This window comes from Rhineura floridana, chromosome 1 (assembly GCF_030035675.1).
Source record: "Rhineura floridana isolate rRhiFlo1 chromosome 1, rRhiFlo1.hap2, whole genome shotgun sequence".
NCBI lineage: Eukaryota > Metazoa > Chordata > Lepidosauria > Squamata > Rhineuridae > Rhineura > Rhineura floridana.
Genome location: NC_084480.1, coordinates 18,786,196 through 18,803,270, shown reverse-complemented (window position 1 = coordinate 18,803,270; position 17,075 = coordinate 18,786,196). Strand labels below are relative to the sequence as shown.

Here is a 17,075-nt window from a genome sequence, read left to right as displayed (position 1 = left end):
AACCATGGATGGGGGCCTGTGGCCCTCCAGATGTCGCTGGACTCCACCTCCCATCACCCCGACCACTTGCCGAACCGGCGGGGCTAATGAGAGTTGTAGCCCCGCAACATCTGGAGGGCCACAGAATCCCCAGCCTGGCTCTAACCCAGGGACAGACTACTAGGTGCGCTCCCGATGCTGTCGGGCTGTGGTCAGGAATGATGGGCTTTGTGGTCCAGCAGCAACCTCTGGCGGGCACCACGTTGGCTACCCCTGCTCTGGACCCCACTGGACGGCGGCGCGGTCAAGAATCAAGCCTTGGGAGGGGCGGAGAGCCGGGGGGGGTCCGTTTGCCGCTGCGCTTGTCCCCAGCAGAGGGGAGCGCACAAAGTTTGAGCGGCTCCAGCCGAAAGCGCGGAGGGAACAGGAGGCGGTCTCAAGGGCGACGCCGGGTGGGTCCGCCTGGCTTGGCTGGCTGCCGGCTGGCTGGCCGGCGCGCCGTCATCCATCCTCCCTCCCCAAGCACCCCGCCTCCCTTGGCTGCGGCGCGCGGGCTCTATGACCCCGAGGTTCTGAGCGCCGATGACACGGATTCCGAGGCTCAGTTACGGAAGCAGGAGGAGGAGGAGGAGAAGGCACTGCCGCCGCAGCCGCTGTCGCCGTCGCCACCGGGCAAAAGGAGAGCGCTGCGCGCGCAGCCCCAACTCTGCCTCCCAGCTCTGGCCGAGAGAGTTCAGCGGTGGCCGCGGCGGTAGCAGCAGAAGAGAAGGAGGCGACGGCGGTGGCGAGTGTAGTTGCTGCTCCTGCTGCGGCTGCTGGACAGTCGCCCCGGCGTGCTCCCGCTAGCGCCCCTCGCCGGCCGCGCCCCTCGCCGGCCGCGCCGCGCTCCGCCGCTCTCGCTCTTGTCCGCTCTCCACCCGTGCCCCGGACTAAGGTGGTGGGGAACCGGCCGGCGGGCAGCAGGCCTCGGCTCCGGAGCAACGCTCGCCCTGCCTTGGCTCCGTCGGAGGGGCCCCGCCGAGCCCCGCGGATGGAGAAGCGGGGGAAGAGGGTGGACTGCCCGGCGTTGCCCCCCGGGTGGAAGAAAGAGGAGGTTATCCGGAAATCGGGGCTCAGCGCAGGGAAGAGCGATGTCTACTATTTCAGGTAAGCCCCCGACGGCGGGGAACTTCGAAGACCAGGGTGGTGGTGGTGGTGGAAGAGGGGTCAGTCGAAGAAGAGGAGTAGGGAGCAAAAAAGGGGGGATTCTCTCCTCCCTTCCTTCTCGCTCCCTCGGAAGTGCAAGCTTCACGGCTGAAGTCAGGGCGTCACCCCGGAGGCTGTTTCGTAATGCTCGGGAGCCAAAACTTCCAAGAGGAGAAGCGGAGGTGCCCCTGAGCATGAGGAGAGGGACTTATGTGCAAAACTGCAAAAGAGGTCACACGATGGATCTAGAAGGGAAGGTTGAAAGGGCGGAAAGAGTTGTGACTTTTTGGCGGTGCCTCCTGAGCATGTGTGGAGGGGCTTCCAACTCCCCAGGCCTTCTGGATTCCCCGCTGTGGACAATAGGGGAGAAAGAGCTGTCACTTGTAGGCAGTGCCTCTGAACATGTGCTGAGTGGCTCCTCCTCCTCTTCCTGATTTCTGGAGAACTCTAGGCTCCACACCTCTAGATTTTAGGAATGCATGTTTCTGTAGGACAGAAAGTTCTAACTTTCTGAGGAATTTGAAACCCAGCACAGCTAATTTTAGAAACAAAAGACAGTCTGCATAAATCATATTGGCTTCAGGAGATAGGCCAATCCCGTGAGTTGGCTTAAAGTGTAGGGTAGCATTCTGTGACCTCTTCTCCACCCTTATTTGCTTCCCAGCATACATCCTGGCACTATTATATTTGGGTGCCTCTTCCTAGTCTCTCTCTTTTCCATCTAGTCTCCTTGCATGGAGAGAGCCACCTCTTCCTTTTTCCAAACTTACAGCAGGATGGCTGACTGGTGAATCCAGCCCAGTCTCCCAATTGGCTTGAACTGGCCTCTGGTGACCCTACCTTGTTTTCTATATTTATTATGCTGGTATCTTGGCCTCCCTTTCTGGGGCTCAGAGCAGCACTTTAGCCTGATGAGTACTCTGGGGAGGTGTGATAAAACTTCTGCCTGCAGTTCCACTCGCCAGGCAAGGGAAACATGTGTTTTCAAAGTTTCTAGGCAGGAAAAATACACCTCCCTTGAACATTAATCTCTCTCTCTCTCTCCCTGGATTGTGTACATCATACTCTGAGTGCGTGTGGTTCCCACCTGCTGGGCGGGATGACTGGATCTTGCAGCCTGGCTGATAGAAAGGGCTTGCTTTGTTTGGCCATATCCATTTACCCACTGCCTGGAAAAGTGACCCCAGAAAGCAAAGAGGTTGGCCCTTCCTGCCCTGTAAAGTGGACTTGGGTATCTCTATCTGGCAGGGGTAGCCAACTGGGGGGTGCCCTCTAGATGTTATGGCCTGCAGCTCCCATTCTCCATGAGCATTGGCCGTGCTGGCTGAGGAACATGGGAGTTGTCGTCCAAAAGATCTGGAGGGCACCAGTTGACTCCCCCTGCTTTACAGAGTGATGTTTTTCTTCTGGCCACATGTATTCCTGTGCCACCCACGCAGCAAACTCATGCCTTTGCTGCTCCCTCTTTAAGCTGTCCTCTCAAATCATGTCTGCTTCAGATTTTTGGAGGACAAGAAGCCCTGAGTGGTTCCCCGCTCCTTTCTCTTGTGACCGCTGCATGTTCACTTGGCCTCTCCTTCCGGGCCTGAGATGAACCACTTTCCTGAAGAAGCAAATACAGGTAGCTGCTTGTCCTTGCTTGCATTTGAGAGGTCAGGTGAACAAGCAGCAGCAGTGAGAAAGAGGAGGAACAGGACCAGCAGTTTCTGGTGGGGGTCACTGGTGGGGGTCCCCTGCTTCACTGAGGGCTTTTGCCGAAGCCTGATTATACCAGCCTCTGGCACTGGCCATGCCCTTATGAAAGTGGCATGTACTTGAGTCCATAATCTGGTGCCATCTCCCCTCGCAGAGGAGACCCTGCAGACCGGCACTGCCCTGCCTACGCAGCTTAAAAGGGCAGTTTAGGGCATAGTATTCTGAGGGCAGTTTAGGGCATAAAATTGCTACTTGTTCCCATTCCCTGGTGGGGGAGCATGAAGGATTTCTTCCTGATGTCAGATCCCCAAGATGAAAACAGAGTACTCCGCCTCCTAGGCTGGTAGAATCATAGAATAGTAGAGTTGGAAGGGGCCTATAAGGCCATCAAGTCCAACTCCCTGCGCAATGCAAGAATCCAAATCAAAGCATTCCCAACAGATGGCTGTCCAGCTGCCTCTTGAATGCCTCCAGTGTCAGAGAGCCCACTACCTCTCTAGGTAATTGATTCCATTGTCATATGGCTCTAACAGTTAGGAAGTTTTTCCTGATGTCCAGTCGAAATCTGGCTTCCTGCAACTTGCTGTATACTCGCAGCTTCCTCCCTCCACCAGTGCAGTGCGCTGCCCCTGATGTCCTGAGCCGGGACACAACAGGTAGTGATGGGCAGCAATGTGGATGGTTTTAAAAGAGGATTAGACACATTCAGTGGCTACGCCAAGATGGCTGCGTTCTGCCTCTGCTGTCAGAGGTAATATGGGCCTGAATTGCAGGTGTGGAGTGTGTTGTTGTGTTTAGGTCCTGCTTGTGGGCTTCTCAGAGTGGCCAGCCAGATGCCCATGGGGGCAGGATGCTGGACTACATGGGCCATAGCCCTGATCCAGCAGGGCTGTTCTTATGTTTACGCTGGCACTTTCCGGTTTTGTTGGGCAAGTTGCACCTGGAACTTTTCCTCTCTGTGGGCCTGGCAAAACCACACAGCCTAGCTCTCTCATTTCTACTGGGAGAGAACAGCATATACAGTAGGCTTCTGTGAATCCCTCTGTTTGCTTGAGTGTGCCGGGAAACCAGGCAGGCTGTTCCTCCTTGTGCATTGCCTGCTTTGAACATGCACACCGTAGACCAGCTCCCTTCCATGGATAGGATCTCCTTGCAGGCTTTCAACTGTTTTCGCGTCTCCCTCCCCTCCCTGTCTTTTTCCCCAGGTGACAGACATAATCATTCCCCACACCCTTTTCTTCCTTCTGCCATTATAGTACTTTTTTTTCTTGCTGCTGCTGTTGTTGCTACTGTTTCCACCGCTGCTTGTTACAACTGCTGTGTTAACAGGCCCTTTCAAATTGCAAGCTTTTAAAAACCTTTTTCTTCAATATATTGAGGCTGTTGCAAAATTCCTGTGAGTTTATGAGCTCCATGCTACAAGTTACACAAAGTTTTTTGTGACTCTTTCCTGACACTTTTTTTTTACAGTAAAAATAAAAAAGTACTGGAGGCTGCAATTGTTGTTGTTATATGCCTTCAGGTCGAGACCTCCAGTAGCATCTGTTATAAGCCACCCTGTTCAGATCTTGTAAGTTCAGGTCTGTGGCTTCCTTTATGGAATCAATCCGTCTCTTGTTTGGCCTTCCTCATTTTCTACTCCTGTCTGTTTTTCCCAGCATTATTGTCTTCTCATTAAGTGTCCAAAGTATGATAACCTCAGTTTCATCATTTTAGCTTCTAGTGATGGTTCTGGTTTAATCTGTTCTAACATCCGATTATTTGGGTGCAATTAGAAGCAGAGAATGAGCGCATGGGGAGGGGATGTTTGACCCTTACCAGTTGTTCTTACATTCCCCCCCCATGTTTTTTTCTCCTCCAAAAGGGGAAAGAAAACAAAGTGAGAGTACCTTTTATGTAAAAGGAAAATCTGTGTGTATGTGTGGGGATGTTTAGAACCGGGGTGGGGGGAACTGTTGGACCGTGGCCAGTTGTGGCCCATGGTGGTTTTGGATCCAGCCTGTGACCTCTCCTCCTCACCCTCCCCTTAATATATAAAAACCTTTCGTTCATGTAAGGAAGACCATTTCCCCACTGATTGCTGCGCAGGGGGATTTTCAGCAGAGAGAGAAAGGTGGAGACGGAGGGAGGGGAGCAGAAAGAATATGGGTGAGCCACTGCCAGCTCTGTCCTGGCCCAGTTTGGGCTTCTGCCCCATGGCCATCTCTACCCCTGGTATTTATTTACTAAATTTATATCCCGCCCTTCCTCCCAAGGAGCTCAGGGTGGCAAACACATCTATAATAATAATAGTAAAAAAAATTAAAAACTTTTTCAAAAACATTTAAAAAGAATAAAACACAATGAACATCTAAAACAAATTTAAGAACAGATGTAGGCAGATCATACTTCTGGATAGGTGGGCTGAAACACAAAAGCTTTCCGTATGCGACCTCAGAGAGATTTCCCCCAAAGGGATGCAGCCCTCAGCTAAAAAAAGGTTCCTTGTGCCTGGTTTGGAGGAGGAATGGCTGGTGGGGAAGAAGTTACACACCCCACATCAAACTCATTTCCCCTCTTTCTAATTGTAGCCCCCGACAGCCTGCTCTCATTATATATACATGAGCACACTTCCCCTGAAGTCATCTTCTTTTGTTTTTATGTCAAATACCATATAACATCCAGTTTGGCCTGAGTATTGCTTTAAAATATGGTTAGCAGATGATCAAGTACTGTCTGAACCAGAGCACTTCTGCAAGCTACTCCCCTGGACAAAAATTAGGGTGAGAGACAATGGTGTCTCTCCTTAATGCAACCGTCCGATCGGAGGTGAGCTTTGAAAGTGCAGATTGGACTGTGGGCTGGACATAATTAAGCTGTGGGCCAGGTCGGACCCATGTGCTTTAGGCTCCCCAATTGTGGTCTGAATTGACATCAATTGTATAATTCCATTTTACAGCAAGAAAGTGACTTCCCTGAAGTCACACAAGGAATAGATGGTAGACGTGAAACTTGAACTTGCTTCTCTGGATAGAAGTGAATTTCTTGCACTCTCTCTCTCTCTCTCCTCCCACGCCCTACAGCAAATATAGGGAACCTCAGGCCCAGGGCCTGAAAGCGGCCCTTCAGGCCTCTCTGTTTGGCCATCAGGACTCTCCCCCAGGCCACACCTCTCATCTGCCTTGCCTCAAGCCTTCCTTGAGTGTTTTGGCCTGGCTTGACTGTGTCGCTCAGTTCTGATGAGGACTCTTGCTTTCCTGGGTAGAGAATGGAAAGGGGTGTGTAAGTGTGTGCAGAAATTAGCCTGCTGTACGATGGGCAATATTTGAACTCAGTGCTCTGGCCAGCCCTGGCAAGTGGCCCTCAGGAAATTGCCCAGAAGGAAATGTGGCCCTTGAGCTGAAAAAAAGAGTTCTGTACCTCTGCCCTACTGTCAGGAAAAGGGGGATGCTTTTATAGGATTCCACCCCATCAAAATTACTTTTCTTGGTGTAAACACAAAACCTTTTAGCTGTTTAATGCCATGCTTTCCATGCTTTTTCAGATTTTTGGAATTTGTGTCATATGTGTGAATCATTCAGATGCATGCATTCTGGAATGAATCTTACCTACCAAACTGATGGTAGATGAGAGTTGCATGCTACTGCTTCATGTTACATACTCTCTCTCTTCCCTCCTGCCCCCAGATTTTGCATGGAGGGAAGCCACTCTCTTCTTTGCGTATGCAGGAGGGGGAAAGAGAAACATATCAGGCCACCTTGATTAAGGAGATACTTTCAGTTCTGTAGCTAGCTATTGAGAGGAAGTAGTAGAGGCAGGCGATAGCCACAGGCCCTCGCTTCCCCCATGCTACTTTGCATGTACAGAAGGCATGTACGGCTGATGTAAAGGCAGCTAGCTGTCTTGCCTGTGAATAGCAGGATATGACCCCTCCTGGCTTAGTACTCAAGTAGCCAGAGTTTCAGCATAAGTAGGTAGAGTGATGCAGTAATCAAGTCAGCTGTCTGAGGAAAGAACTATATGGCAGGAGCTGCCCTGTCCTCTTGGCCTGGATGCTGTCACCAACTCTGACCTTGGGGTGGGGTTGGGGGGAGAAGAGCATTTCAGGGCAGGGACTGCTCTTTAGCAAGAGCAGGATAGCTGAAACTGCCAATGACACTGGCTGTAGCTTTCAGAACTTATGCTTGAGCTTGCGTTTTCCCTCCTCCCTCCTGTTCCTTTTTCCTCAAGTGTCACATCTTTTTAGAATGTGAGCTGAGGGCAGAAACGGTCTTTTTACTGATTTTTTGTAAGCCACTCCAAGAGCCTATTTGGCTAAAGGAGTTGGGGTATAAATGCTGTAAGTAAACAAATAATTTAATTTAATTTTAGGCTCTGGACTTCATGATCTGATGCCCCCCCCCTTTAAGATGGTAATGTGTGATTTACTTAAATTAATTCGAAATGTGATAACCTCTCCCAGATGCATTTGGAGACGCTCCTGCTGAGTGGGGCCCTGGACGTCTGCCCCAAGTCCTAACCTGATGGCACCACTGTCTAGGAATGCGGACTTGTTAGGACAAAACATTCTACACCCCTCCTCTGAGTCAACCGTGCTTTGTTCTTGTTGATGATCTGCCTTGAACTCATTCACAACTCATGTTGTTGGCATCTGAGAATCAGGCTGCATTTATTTATTTATTTGCTAGTGGTAATATTTCATGCTCTTTAGAGACTAGGGTTATAGGGGATAAAGGCACATGTCACTTAGGAGTGAATCTAGATTTCATACAGGCCTTTGTGCCTTTGTCCTTGTGTGACCCCACAACGATTTAAGCTTGCATTTTGAGGTGAACTTACTGAATTTGCACTTTGTAAACCAACATGTGAACCAAAATACAGCCATCTGTCAAAATTCACACTTCTCCAAATTTTCCCATGCAGTCTTCCTGTCAAGCAGTGTGTACAAAAATGCATATATTATGGCAAAGTGTGCATACAAAGGGGTGTGTTAGTGCAAATAACATACAGAATTCATTATATTAGGGAAAAGTGCTTGCAAAAATGTGTATTTGTCAAAGCTGTACACAAAAAGAAGAAATTCTCACTGAAATGCAGAAATGTAGAAATGCTTCCTGATACATGCAAATACAGGTGTGGTTCCTGCCCTAAGTGGGAAGGGCTAGATGTGGCCCTGCCCACCTTTGCCAGAAGCCTCAACAATGGTGCATGAACTCAACACTGTTGGTGGAGCTTGATGCCAAAATGGAGGCAGGGATTATGGCCAGGGCACCGCAAGTGTGTACTTCGTCTAAAGGGAACTTGGATCCTCCAGATGCCATTGGACTTCAATTCCCATCAGCCCCAGCCACCATGGCCAGTGGTCGGGGATGATGGGAACTGGAGTCCTGCAACTCCTGTGGGGGTACGGGTTCCCCATACTTGGTCATTGCTTTTGCTGGATTCTCCTGGACGTCACTCAACCCACCACTGCTTCTTTTTGCCCTTTCTTTCTTTAAAAATATTGAATCTCAGCTTTCCATCAAATTGCCTGTGAGGTAGCTTTCATCGCGTTCAAAGCAAACTACATTAAAAGCCAGCTTAGCAGCAGTAACGGCACAGAACAATAAGACATTAACAAAGCTAAGAAAAAGCAGGAAGGATTTCTCCTTGAAACAGTCCCAAAACTGGTTGTCAATCTTTCTATATTTCTTTTTTATTTTATTTTAAGAATTTAATAAAATGGTTCAATAAAATTAAGAGGAATAAAACCATTCAACCAGCAAAAAATATGATGGAACATGGCTTGGAAAATACAAAAAGGTACTAACCTAGCACTGAAAAGAATACTTAGGGGGGCATTCCATAGTTAGGACATTACCACAGTGAAGGCCTTTACTTTTTTGTGCATACACAATATACTTTTCCTAGAGATGGGAGATGGATCCTCTGATTATTTTAGTGCAGGAGTAGCCAATGTGATGCCCTCCAGATGTTGTGAATGGAAACTCCCATCATCCCTGCTCATTGGCCATGCTGGCTGGGGATGATGGAAATTATAGTCCCTGACATCTGGAGGGCCTATGTTGGCTACCCTGGCTTAGTGCATGGGCAGGCTGTGATGGTGAGAGGCACTCCTTCAGGTATTTGGGCTCCAAGCCATTTAGGGCTTTAAAGGCACTTGCAAAAGTACTCCTGCATTGAGCAGGGGGTTGGGCTCAATGGTCTTCCATGCCCCTTCCAACACTGCTATCCTTTGATTCTTTTTGAATTGGGCTCAGTAGTGAATGGGGAGCCAATGCACTTTATAACTGATGTACTTCTACTGATCAAGAGCTGCTACTTCCCACATGAACCTGACTCTTCTATGAGGCCATCTATGGAGAGAGTTCTTCAGGCACCCTGACTACTGAGGTTCAGCGTATGGGGAACAAGGCTTGGATTTTCCCTGCAGTGGCAGCTGGGGCTGTGATTGCAATGCCTGTCCTTGTAAGTTGTGCAGTGTGATCCTAAGCATGCTAATTCAAAAGTAAGACCCACTGAGCCTTGGGCTGCAGTCCTGTGCACATTTACTTGGGAGTGTGTCCCATTGGGACTTACTTCAGGGTAGATATGGGTAGGATTGTGCTGTTAGCTATCAGTTAGGAAGTCTTGAGTTTGAATTTTGCCTCTGCTCAGAACTTGTTAGAAGGTCTTGAGCAAGGGGCACTGTCTCCATGTGTGCTGGTTGGTGTTGGTGGCTGTGCTGGGTGGGGATTTGAACCCTGGTCTCCCAGGTCCTAGTCCAACACCTTAACCACTACACCACACTGGCTCTCAAAAGATCTGGAGGGCATCACAAAGTTCAAAAGATCTGCAGGGCATCTGGTTGGCAAAGTATTATCTAAAGCAGGGGTGAGGCACCTGTGGCCCACCTGATGTTGCTGGAGCCACGAGCTGCCATCGCTTGCAGAAGAAAAGACTGGGTTTTTTTTTTCATGGTAACACTCTTCAAATGTATAGTTTCAGATTGTAGGAGCAGGCTGAATCTTATGTTTTAATGCCCCATTTGCAGTCTCAGTACTACAGTCCAGGAAAGACTCCATCATATGCTATTCCTCTAGGTTTGAATCAATTTATATTGGTAACTTAAGTTGTATATTATGTTAATACAGTAAAATGTGGAGTAACATGTACTGATGGACAATAATTAGTCCTTATCCCTTCTTTATCAAAGCAAGCAATGAAAGAAAAAGGCCATGAACCACCTCAGGTGTGTGAGCAGTGGTCCCAGATGTAGGTGCATATTCCCATATGCATCTGTTGGATCCATTACATTCAGTGGCGAACTAGGTGAGCATTGCAATGCACATCTGGCTGTATATCTCCATCAGTTGCACATGACAATCTCCACTGGTAGTTTTTTTTGGGGGGGATGTAAAAATTGCTATTAGTTAAAGCTAGGTCTAGTCATGCATACAACTTTGTACTTTAGAATCACTTAGTTCTGTGTTCCCAAATTTCACATGCAGTTTTATAGGTACTTTAAAGTACTCCATTTTTTATCTTGTAGACTTCAAAACATTTTAATAACTTCAGAAAAGTGGCTGCTAATAAATCATTGTTGCAATTCCTTTTGTGGCAAACCATGGGAAATTTCCACTCCCTTTGGGCTTTGGAGAATCATTTATTTTTAATGACAAGTAACATGAGAAAACTGCAAGAGGAGAGTTTTAATAATAATAAAAACCCTTTGAAATACTGCTAAAAACAAACAAACAAACAAACAAACAAAAAACAAATAAAAGAAGGGCTGTCCTGTAGAAGAGGGCAAAAATTTGTTCTCTGCTGCCTCCTCTTAACCCTAACCCTACTCCTTATAGAGTAGCTGCTCCAATCCCTTGATCATTTTGGTTCCTCTTTTCTATACCTTTCCCAGTCCCCCAGTATCTTTTGTGAGGCGCAGCGACCAGAACTGTATGCAGTATTCCAAGTGTGGTTGTGCCCTGGATTTGTACCTTGTTTCTGTGACCCTCTGCATGTTGGGGCTGAACATCGGCACTGGGGATCCTTTGCTTGTATAGGCTTCCAATTGCGGCTTAGAGCTTTGGAAGATTGGGCTGGCTCCAAGTTTGCAATTTAGAACCCTGGGAGATCAGGATTCTAAATCGTGCGGCAGGGCTGTATGCTTACACCTGGATCCCTGCAGCAAAAGTTAACTCTTAGAATACATGAGAGGCACACAGACCAGGTACTGAAGACATGACAGAGGGGTCGGGAAGTGCCACCCTAATCTCTTCCATTGCACGATTGTAACCATGAGAAGAGGAATGCCAAAATAAGTCTGCTGTTGCCTTGGAAAGATTGTAGGTTGCTCCTGGACACTGAGCACATCCCCTACTAGGAATCAGTGGCAACTGCTCAAATATTTATCCCGTATCCCAATGTCTTTGGTTAGAACAACTTGGAAGACAGGGTCAGCTTTATTTCTCTTGCACGCAGTGTCCTTAACAACAAGTCAGTAAGCTTTCCATATCTACATAAATAAAAACACCAAAGAACTGCTTTTTTTGGGGGGGGGAAGCTGAAAATTTGGGAACAGGCTTGGAATTTCCCTGTGGATGCTAGTCATCTGTAGCACAAACCTCCCCCTCCATGTCGGTTTGGTCCTTGATAACCTTGTCTGATGTGGACCTCGTGATTCCTCATCACACTCCTCATTTTTTAAAGGTGTACACTTTAAAAAAAATGGTTCACCTTCAGGCAGCTGAAAGGGAGCTGGGATTGGCTGCATGTTGAGTGGTTCTGTACCCAGTTGGTTCTGTAGAATGTGTGAAACTGCCCTTTATTCTTTAGGTAACATCCAACCAAAATGATTATATCATGGCTGTATACTATAGCCAGCGTGGATTTTTTGCATTCTGCAGTGTTAAATTGAAAATACCCCCCATGCCATTCTGTTGCTTCCCATAACCTCATCTTGAACAAAACCTTACAAAACTTATAGTCTTGAACTCAGAAAGGCTTGTTTAACCACCTTCTAAGTTTTCATGGTGATTCACAAAACACCCAGAGAGAATCTGCCTGAAACACAAGTTTAAAAAATCCAGACCCTTGTTGGACTTTTTTCTGTCAGTGGTCTCATAATCTGTTGAAATTAATTAAAAATCAGCCATGTTCACAGAGTACCTGTAATCCTGTTACTGACCTTGGCCCATACTCTGACCTTCATCTTCTGCAGTTTAAAAGTAAAAATAATAATAATGCATGGCTGATTTTTAATTAATTTAAGATTGATTGTGTAGGCATGCTTGGTCAGAAACAACTGTCAGTGTTCTAAAGCCAGACTCACAGCTGCTGGGCTTGGCTAATCAGGTGCCCACACACCCTGGACATTTATTCCACTTTAAACAGTCATGGCTTCCCCCAAAGAATCCTGGGAAGTATAGTTTGTGAAGGCAGCTGAGAGATGTCAGGAGACTCCTATTGCCCTGATAAAGCTCCAGTGGCTAGTGTGGTTTAACCGTAAGCCCCTCTTCCCAGAGATTTCTGGTGATTGTAACTCTCAGCACCCTTCGCTAACTAAACTTCCCGGGGATTCTTTGGGACTGTCCAAAGTGAAATAAAGGCCTGGTGTGGATGTGGCCAGCGACAGCTTTGGTTTAAATTTGGGTGGGAGGCTACGTGTGCCTGCTGTAGAATAAATGTTGCGCTGTGTGTAGCTGTGTTGCTTAATTTCATTTAAAAGCAGCGCCACAGCAGCAGAGAGTAACAGCAGATGTTGAAATGTGAGTGTGCCAGCGTGTGCGTGCGTTTGCCTAAGAAAGCAGGCTTTTACCCTGCAATGGCATCACTGAGACTGGAGACTTAGTAAAATAAGAAAAGCTACTTTATTTAGAGAAATACATAGTAGATAGAAAAGGCATACCTAGTTCTAACTAACTAGCTAAGTTGGAGGCATAACTCCCAGGTGTAGGAGTCAGCCCCATGCTCGGAGAGAGAGCAGAGACAAAGGGAGTCTCCTCTCTCCTGGACAGCCAGAGGACAAAGGAATGAAGTGGAAAGGGCGGAAGGAGGAGGGGCAGGTAAGATTCCCTAAAGGCGTCACAATCTAGCGACAGAAGGAAGTCAGTCAGAGCATCACAGGTAAAAGGTAAACAAAGCCTATCCATCTGGAGGACCCTAGCTCTATCTTCCCTCTGGAGCTTAAACAAAAGAACAAAACAGGAGTTGCTCTTGCCCCACTTCCAACAATAAAAAGGTGGGGGAACTCCCCCACCAAATACTGATACTGTTAACAGTGTTTTCGTTTTGGAAAGGAAAGGGGCTTTCCCTCTGCCCAGTGCCCACCTACCCAATCTCCTTACTCCCTGCTACTCCTCCCCCTCCCCTTCCTCCCCTAGGTCAATTTCACCTATCCTAACCGTGATTTCACAGGAGTAAATCCCATTGAACTCAGTAAGCATGCAGATAATCAAACCTGCTCTGCGCTTACCATGAGCTCAGAGGCACATGTTACCAAATTCTTCCAAGCGACACAGGAAGTGGATTGGACTGTGAAAGACCAACCCAAATGGTGTTTGCATTTTGACAAATTTGTAGGGCAGCACAGTATCTCAGAGAGGCGGTCAGGTCTCCTGCTCCCCTGGTGCATTCGCTATAGCTGCCCAGTTTCCCTGTTTTTAAAGTTTGATAGAAATATCTGTTGGCTATAGGTACCTTCTTAAACCACAACAGTTTTTTTTTTGCCGATTAGTGAATGTAGTCTGTCAGTCTAGACAGACACATAACTTTTTACCCCAGGGAAGACAAGCTTGGGAAAGGGGTGGGGGCAAATATATGTTGTTTGTGTCGCAAAAATGAGTCCTGAGATGTGCTTACAAATTCCATGTTGAGGAAGAGAATGGGAAGCGGTTTTACAATCTTAATGGATACTCAGCATTAAGAAACTGTTCTGGTTTTATTTTCACCTCTTCCTGTCCCCAGCAGCAAAGAAATCATGGTTTAGGGTGCTGTTTGGGTCTCCTTTATGTCAGTGATGTGACCAAGTTTTGGGAGTGTTGCCCCATTTCATTCTTTCATCTTCTGTAAAGAGCGGGAGGGAAGGAGGAGATAGAAACTACTTTGTAATTTTTGAGGGCTCTATCAGTTCAGTTTCCCTTTATTGCCCAAATTCCTTTTGCTCTGGCTCAAGTAATGAGCTGCAGCCAAAAGGCCCTTTGCTTGCTTTGTTTACTGTGTCCTGTTGGGTGTATTTAACAAGCAAAGGCATTTAGCCTTCCTCCCCCCCCTCTGCCCTGCCTTTGCTGTCTTGGGAAAAGGAATCTTTCATCCCGTTCACAATTGTCAGAACTGTCAGAAGGCGCCTGTGCGGTGGCTGCCTAACAAGAGAGCAAGAGGGAGCTGACAACAGTCTGTCGCAACTGGAGGGGGGGAGGAAAGGAGTCTATCTTTTGTCTCTAAACTACTTCTCACCATCAAAGCCCTCTCTTCCCCCCCATGAGTTGTTTCCGCATTACTGCCTTTGTTTGACCTCAGGTGCCACCCGTATGCAAATGCGCTGGCCTGCAATTGGCCAGCATTGGCCACCAGTTCTCAACTTTGCTCTTGATGTAACACAGGCTGGTTAGAAAGCCCGCCTTGAAACGTGAAGTCTCGGTGGTCCAGAAGGTTGTCCTAAGCCTGGAGTGATGATGAAGTGGCACATTTTTTTATACTTGTAGCAGTGTGATGTTTTTATGGTGAAGGTCAGGCCAGCCCTCTTGAATTCAGTGTGGCTTTTCCAAATAACTGCATAGGATATTCCCCTGACGTGACTTTAGTTCCCACCCTTTCATTTATTTTCTTCTTCTTCTGGAAACCTTGAGCCAAAGGAATGTTTCGTGAGTTCTGGAAGCCTCTGTTTAGTTTGGATCTGGATATTACAAAGGACACGGACCTCTGTCCAAACCAGAGGAAAGTGTCCTCTTTCCTGTCCATATCCAGTTCATCCTGCCCATGCCCCGATGTCACTGGGGCTATTCAGATCCCCCCCCAATGCATTTTCAGTGAAAGTACAACATGCAAGTAAGTTAGCAGAATGCTGCAGCGAGATTACTCAGTGGAGTGTCATATCGTGCGCGTGTTACACCGCTCCTAAAAGAGATATGTGCTAGCTGCTGATAAGCTAATGGGCCAAGTTCAAGGTTTGGGTATTAACCTATCAAGCCCTGGACAACTTGAGACCAGGATATGTGCAGGACTGCTTCTTTCCCTATTGCCCTGTCTGAGCATTGCCCTTGGCTGCAAAGGCTCCATGGGCATCTGTGGGGCGGGAGGGGGAAGGGGAGCAATTGCTCCTACTCCGGATGAACCGTAATCCTAAGATTCCCAGTTTCCTTCTTTGAAAAAGTTTCTAGCATTTGTAGAACCTGAGATAAGAGGCAAAATGTACAGGTGCAGTTTCTTGGTGAGAAACTAGCCTGCTCCTCGTGAATTTCATTGTTTTACTGTATCCCCAGGAAAACTTCCTGTGGACACTGGTGAGAAGCCCTCTTGGTTGCACCACAGTCTTGGTTAGTGGCAGCCAGGAGGGCTTTTTTTGTTGTGGCCCCCTTCTTTTGGAATTGCCTCTCCTTGGCACTTAAATAAGCAGCTATGCTGATGATATTTTGGTGCTCATTAACAACGTGCCTGCACACTCAAGGCTTTTCTGGCGTTTAATGTCAGGAATTAATTCATTAATGGTGCTCTTGCATTCTGTTTATTTTATTGTGATTTTACTGTTTTTATTAGGTTATCATTTTAACTTGTACACCACCTTGAGATGGATTGTAATGGGTGATATATATAAATGCTTTTTATAAAGCCCACAAATGAATTAAAACAAAATAAAAAATCACACCCACTAACTATGCTCCCTGAAACTGATGGGCTTGCTGGCTCTGTGCTGCCTGACTGGCTGCTGATCCATAGCAGTGCACACTGTTGTTCACATATAGGGCTCCTTCATGTGAGCAAGAAGTCTGATTGACCACTGCATGATGGGGGCAGGTGTTGTAAAACCAGTGTCCTTCAAGCCCCCCAGATGTTGTTGGACTCCCATAATTCCCAGTCAATATGACAAGTGGTCAGGGATGATGGGAGCTGTAGTCCAACAACATTCAAGGTTAAAAAATGTCAGTATAAGCAATCCTGTTGTGTGGCAGCTAATGATGTAGAACAGGGGTGATTTGAGGGCAGATTTGAGCAGCTTATGGAATGTGATTGGGAAGGGGGAAGTTGCTTGTCATTGATTTGCACTGAACAAGTTATGCTCTAGCCTAACTCACACGGTTGTTGGGTAAAAATAATCATGTGAACACTTGGGGGAAAAAGAAAGATATAAATGAAAAAAAAAATCCTGCTGTTCTCCCCTGTCCTGTAGAAACACATAGTAGTTTGCTGTCCTGGGCTCCTTGGAGAGTAAGGACAGGATCTAAATTCAATAAATAATAATAATAACCCCCCCCTGAAAGGTGGTCTCTCATCCACATGCTGATCAGAGTATCACTTCTATGTTAGTCACCTTCATTGGGTTTATTCTCTGCAACAATCTTGTGTAATAGATCACCATTATGTCCATTTTGCAGATAGGAAGCTGAGGCTTAGATGCTGTGACTTTCCCAAGACTACAAAAAAGAGCCCAAAGTAGGGATAGGTCTCTAGAGTCCCAGGTCTCCCAAACTCAAAAGTAAGTGTTACATAGGTTTGGGACCCTGGTGCTAATGCAACTCTCCCCAAAGTGTGCTTATGTGATTGGGAGCATTAGCATCTTCATTGGGCCTTGGAGATAGGGGTAAGGCAAGTGAAACCGAGGACGAGATTTTGAAAGCTTGTCAGTTACGAAGGAAATCTTATGTAAGCCCAGTAGATAAAAGGCAGACTTCACAAAATTAGTGTGTTGCAATCTGGTGTCATCTACATTTTGAAATTCTTTCAGGATTGCACGACATAATTTTCCCATTAAAATTATAGATGAGTTCACCATGTGGATGGGTGTAATAGGCTGTGTATAGAACCCTAAGGCAACGCAGAACAGGATAAACAGAATTTCCCAGCCTTCAGATATGAAACACTGATTAGGTTTACAATCCCGATAGTTGGGTTATCAGAGGCAGTGATCTGACGGTTATTAAAAGGTGGTTTTGGAATACTGCTAGACAAAAACTATCCAGGTTAGTTCTCCATGCTATAAATATGTGACGTTCATAGTCCTGAAAGCTTTAACCAGCACATTATTCAGTGAAAGTACTAGTTGA

General features: G+C 47.0%; 1 protein-coding gene across 1 annotated transcript in view; it reads left to right on the top strand.

The window, feature by feature from the left end:
* The first annotated feature begins 466 nt into the window (after positions 1 to 466).
* The window catches only part of MBD2 (methyl-CpG binding domain protein 2), a 70,431-nt gene continuing 53,822 nt past the window's right edge, over positions 467 to 17,075 (top strand). Inside the window, exon 1 of the mRNA XM_061614684.1 lies at positions 467 to 1,125. Within this exon, the coding sequence (XP_061470668.1) occupies positions 1,010 to 1,125 (116 nt within the window). The 5' untranslated portion in view covers positions 467 to 1,009. The remainder of the gene's footprint in view (positions 1,126 to 17,075) is intronic.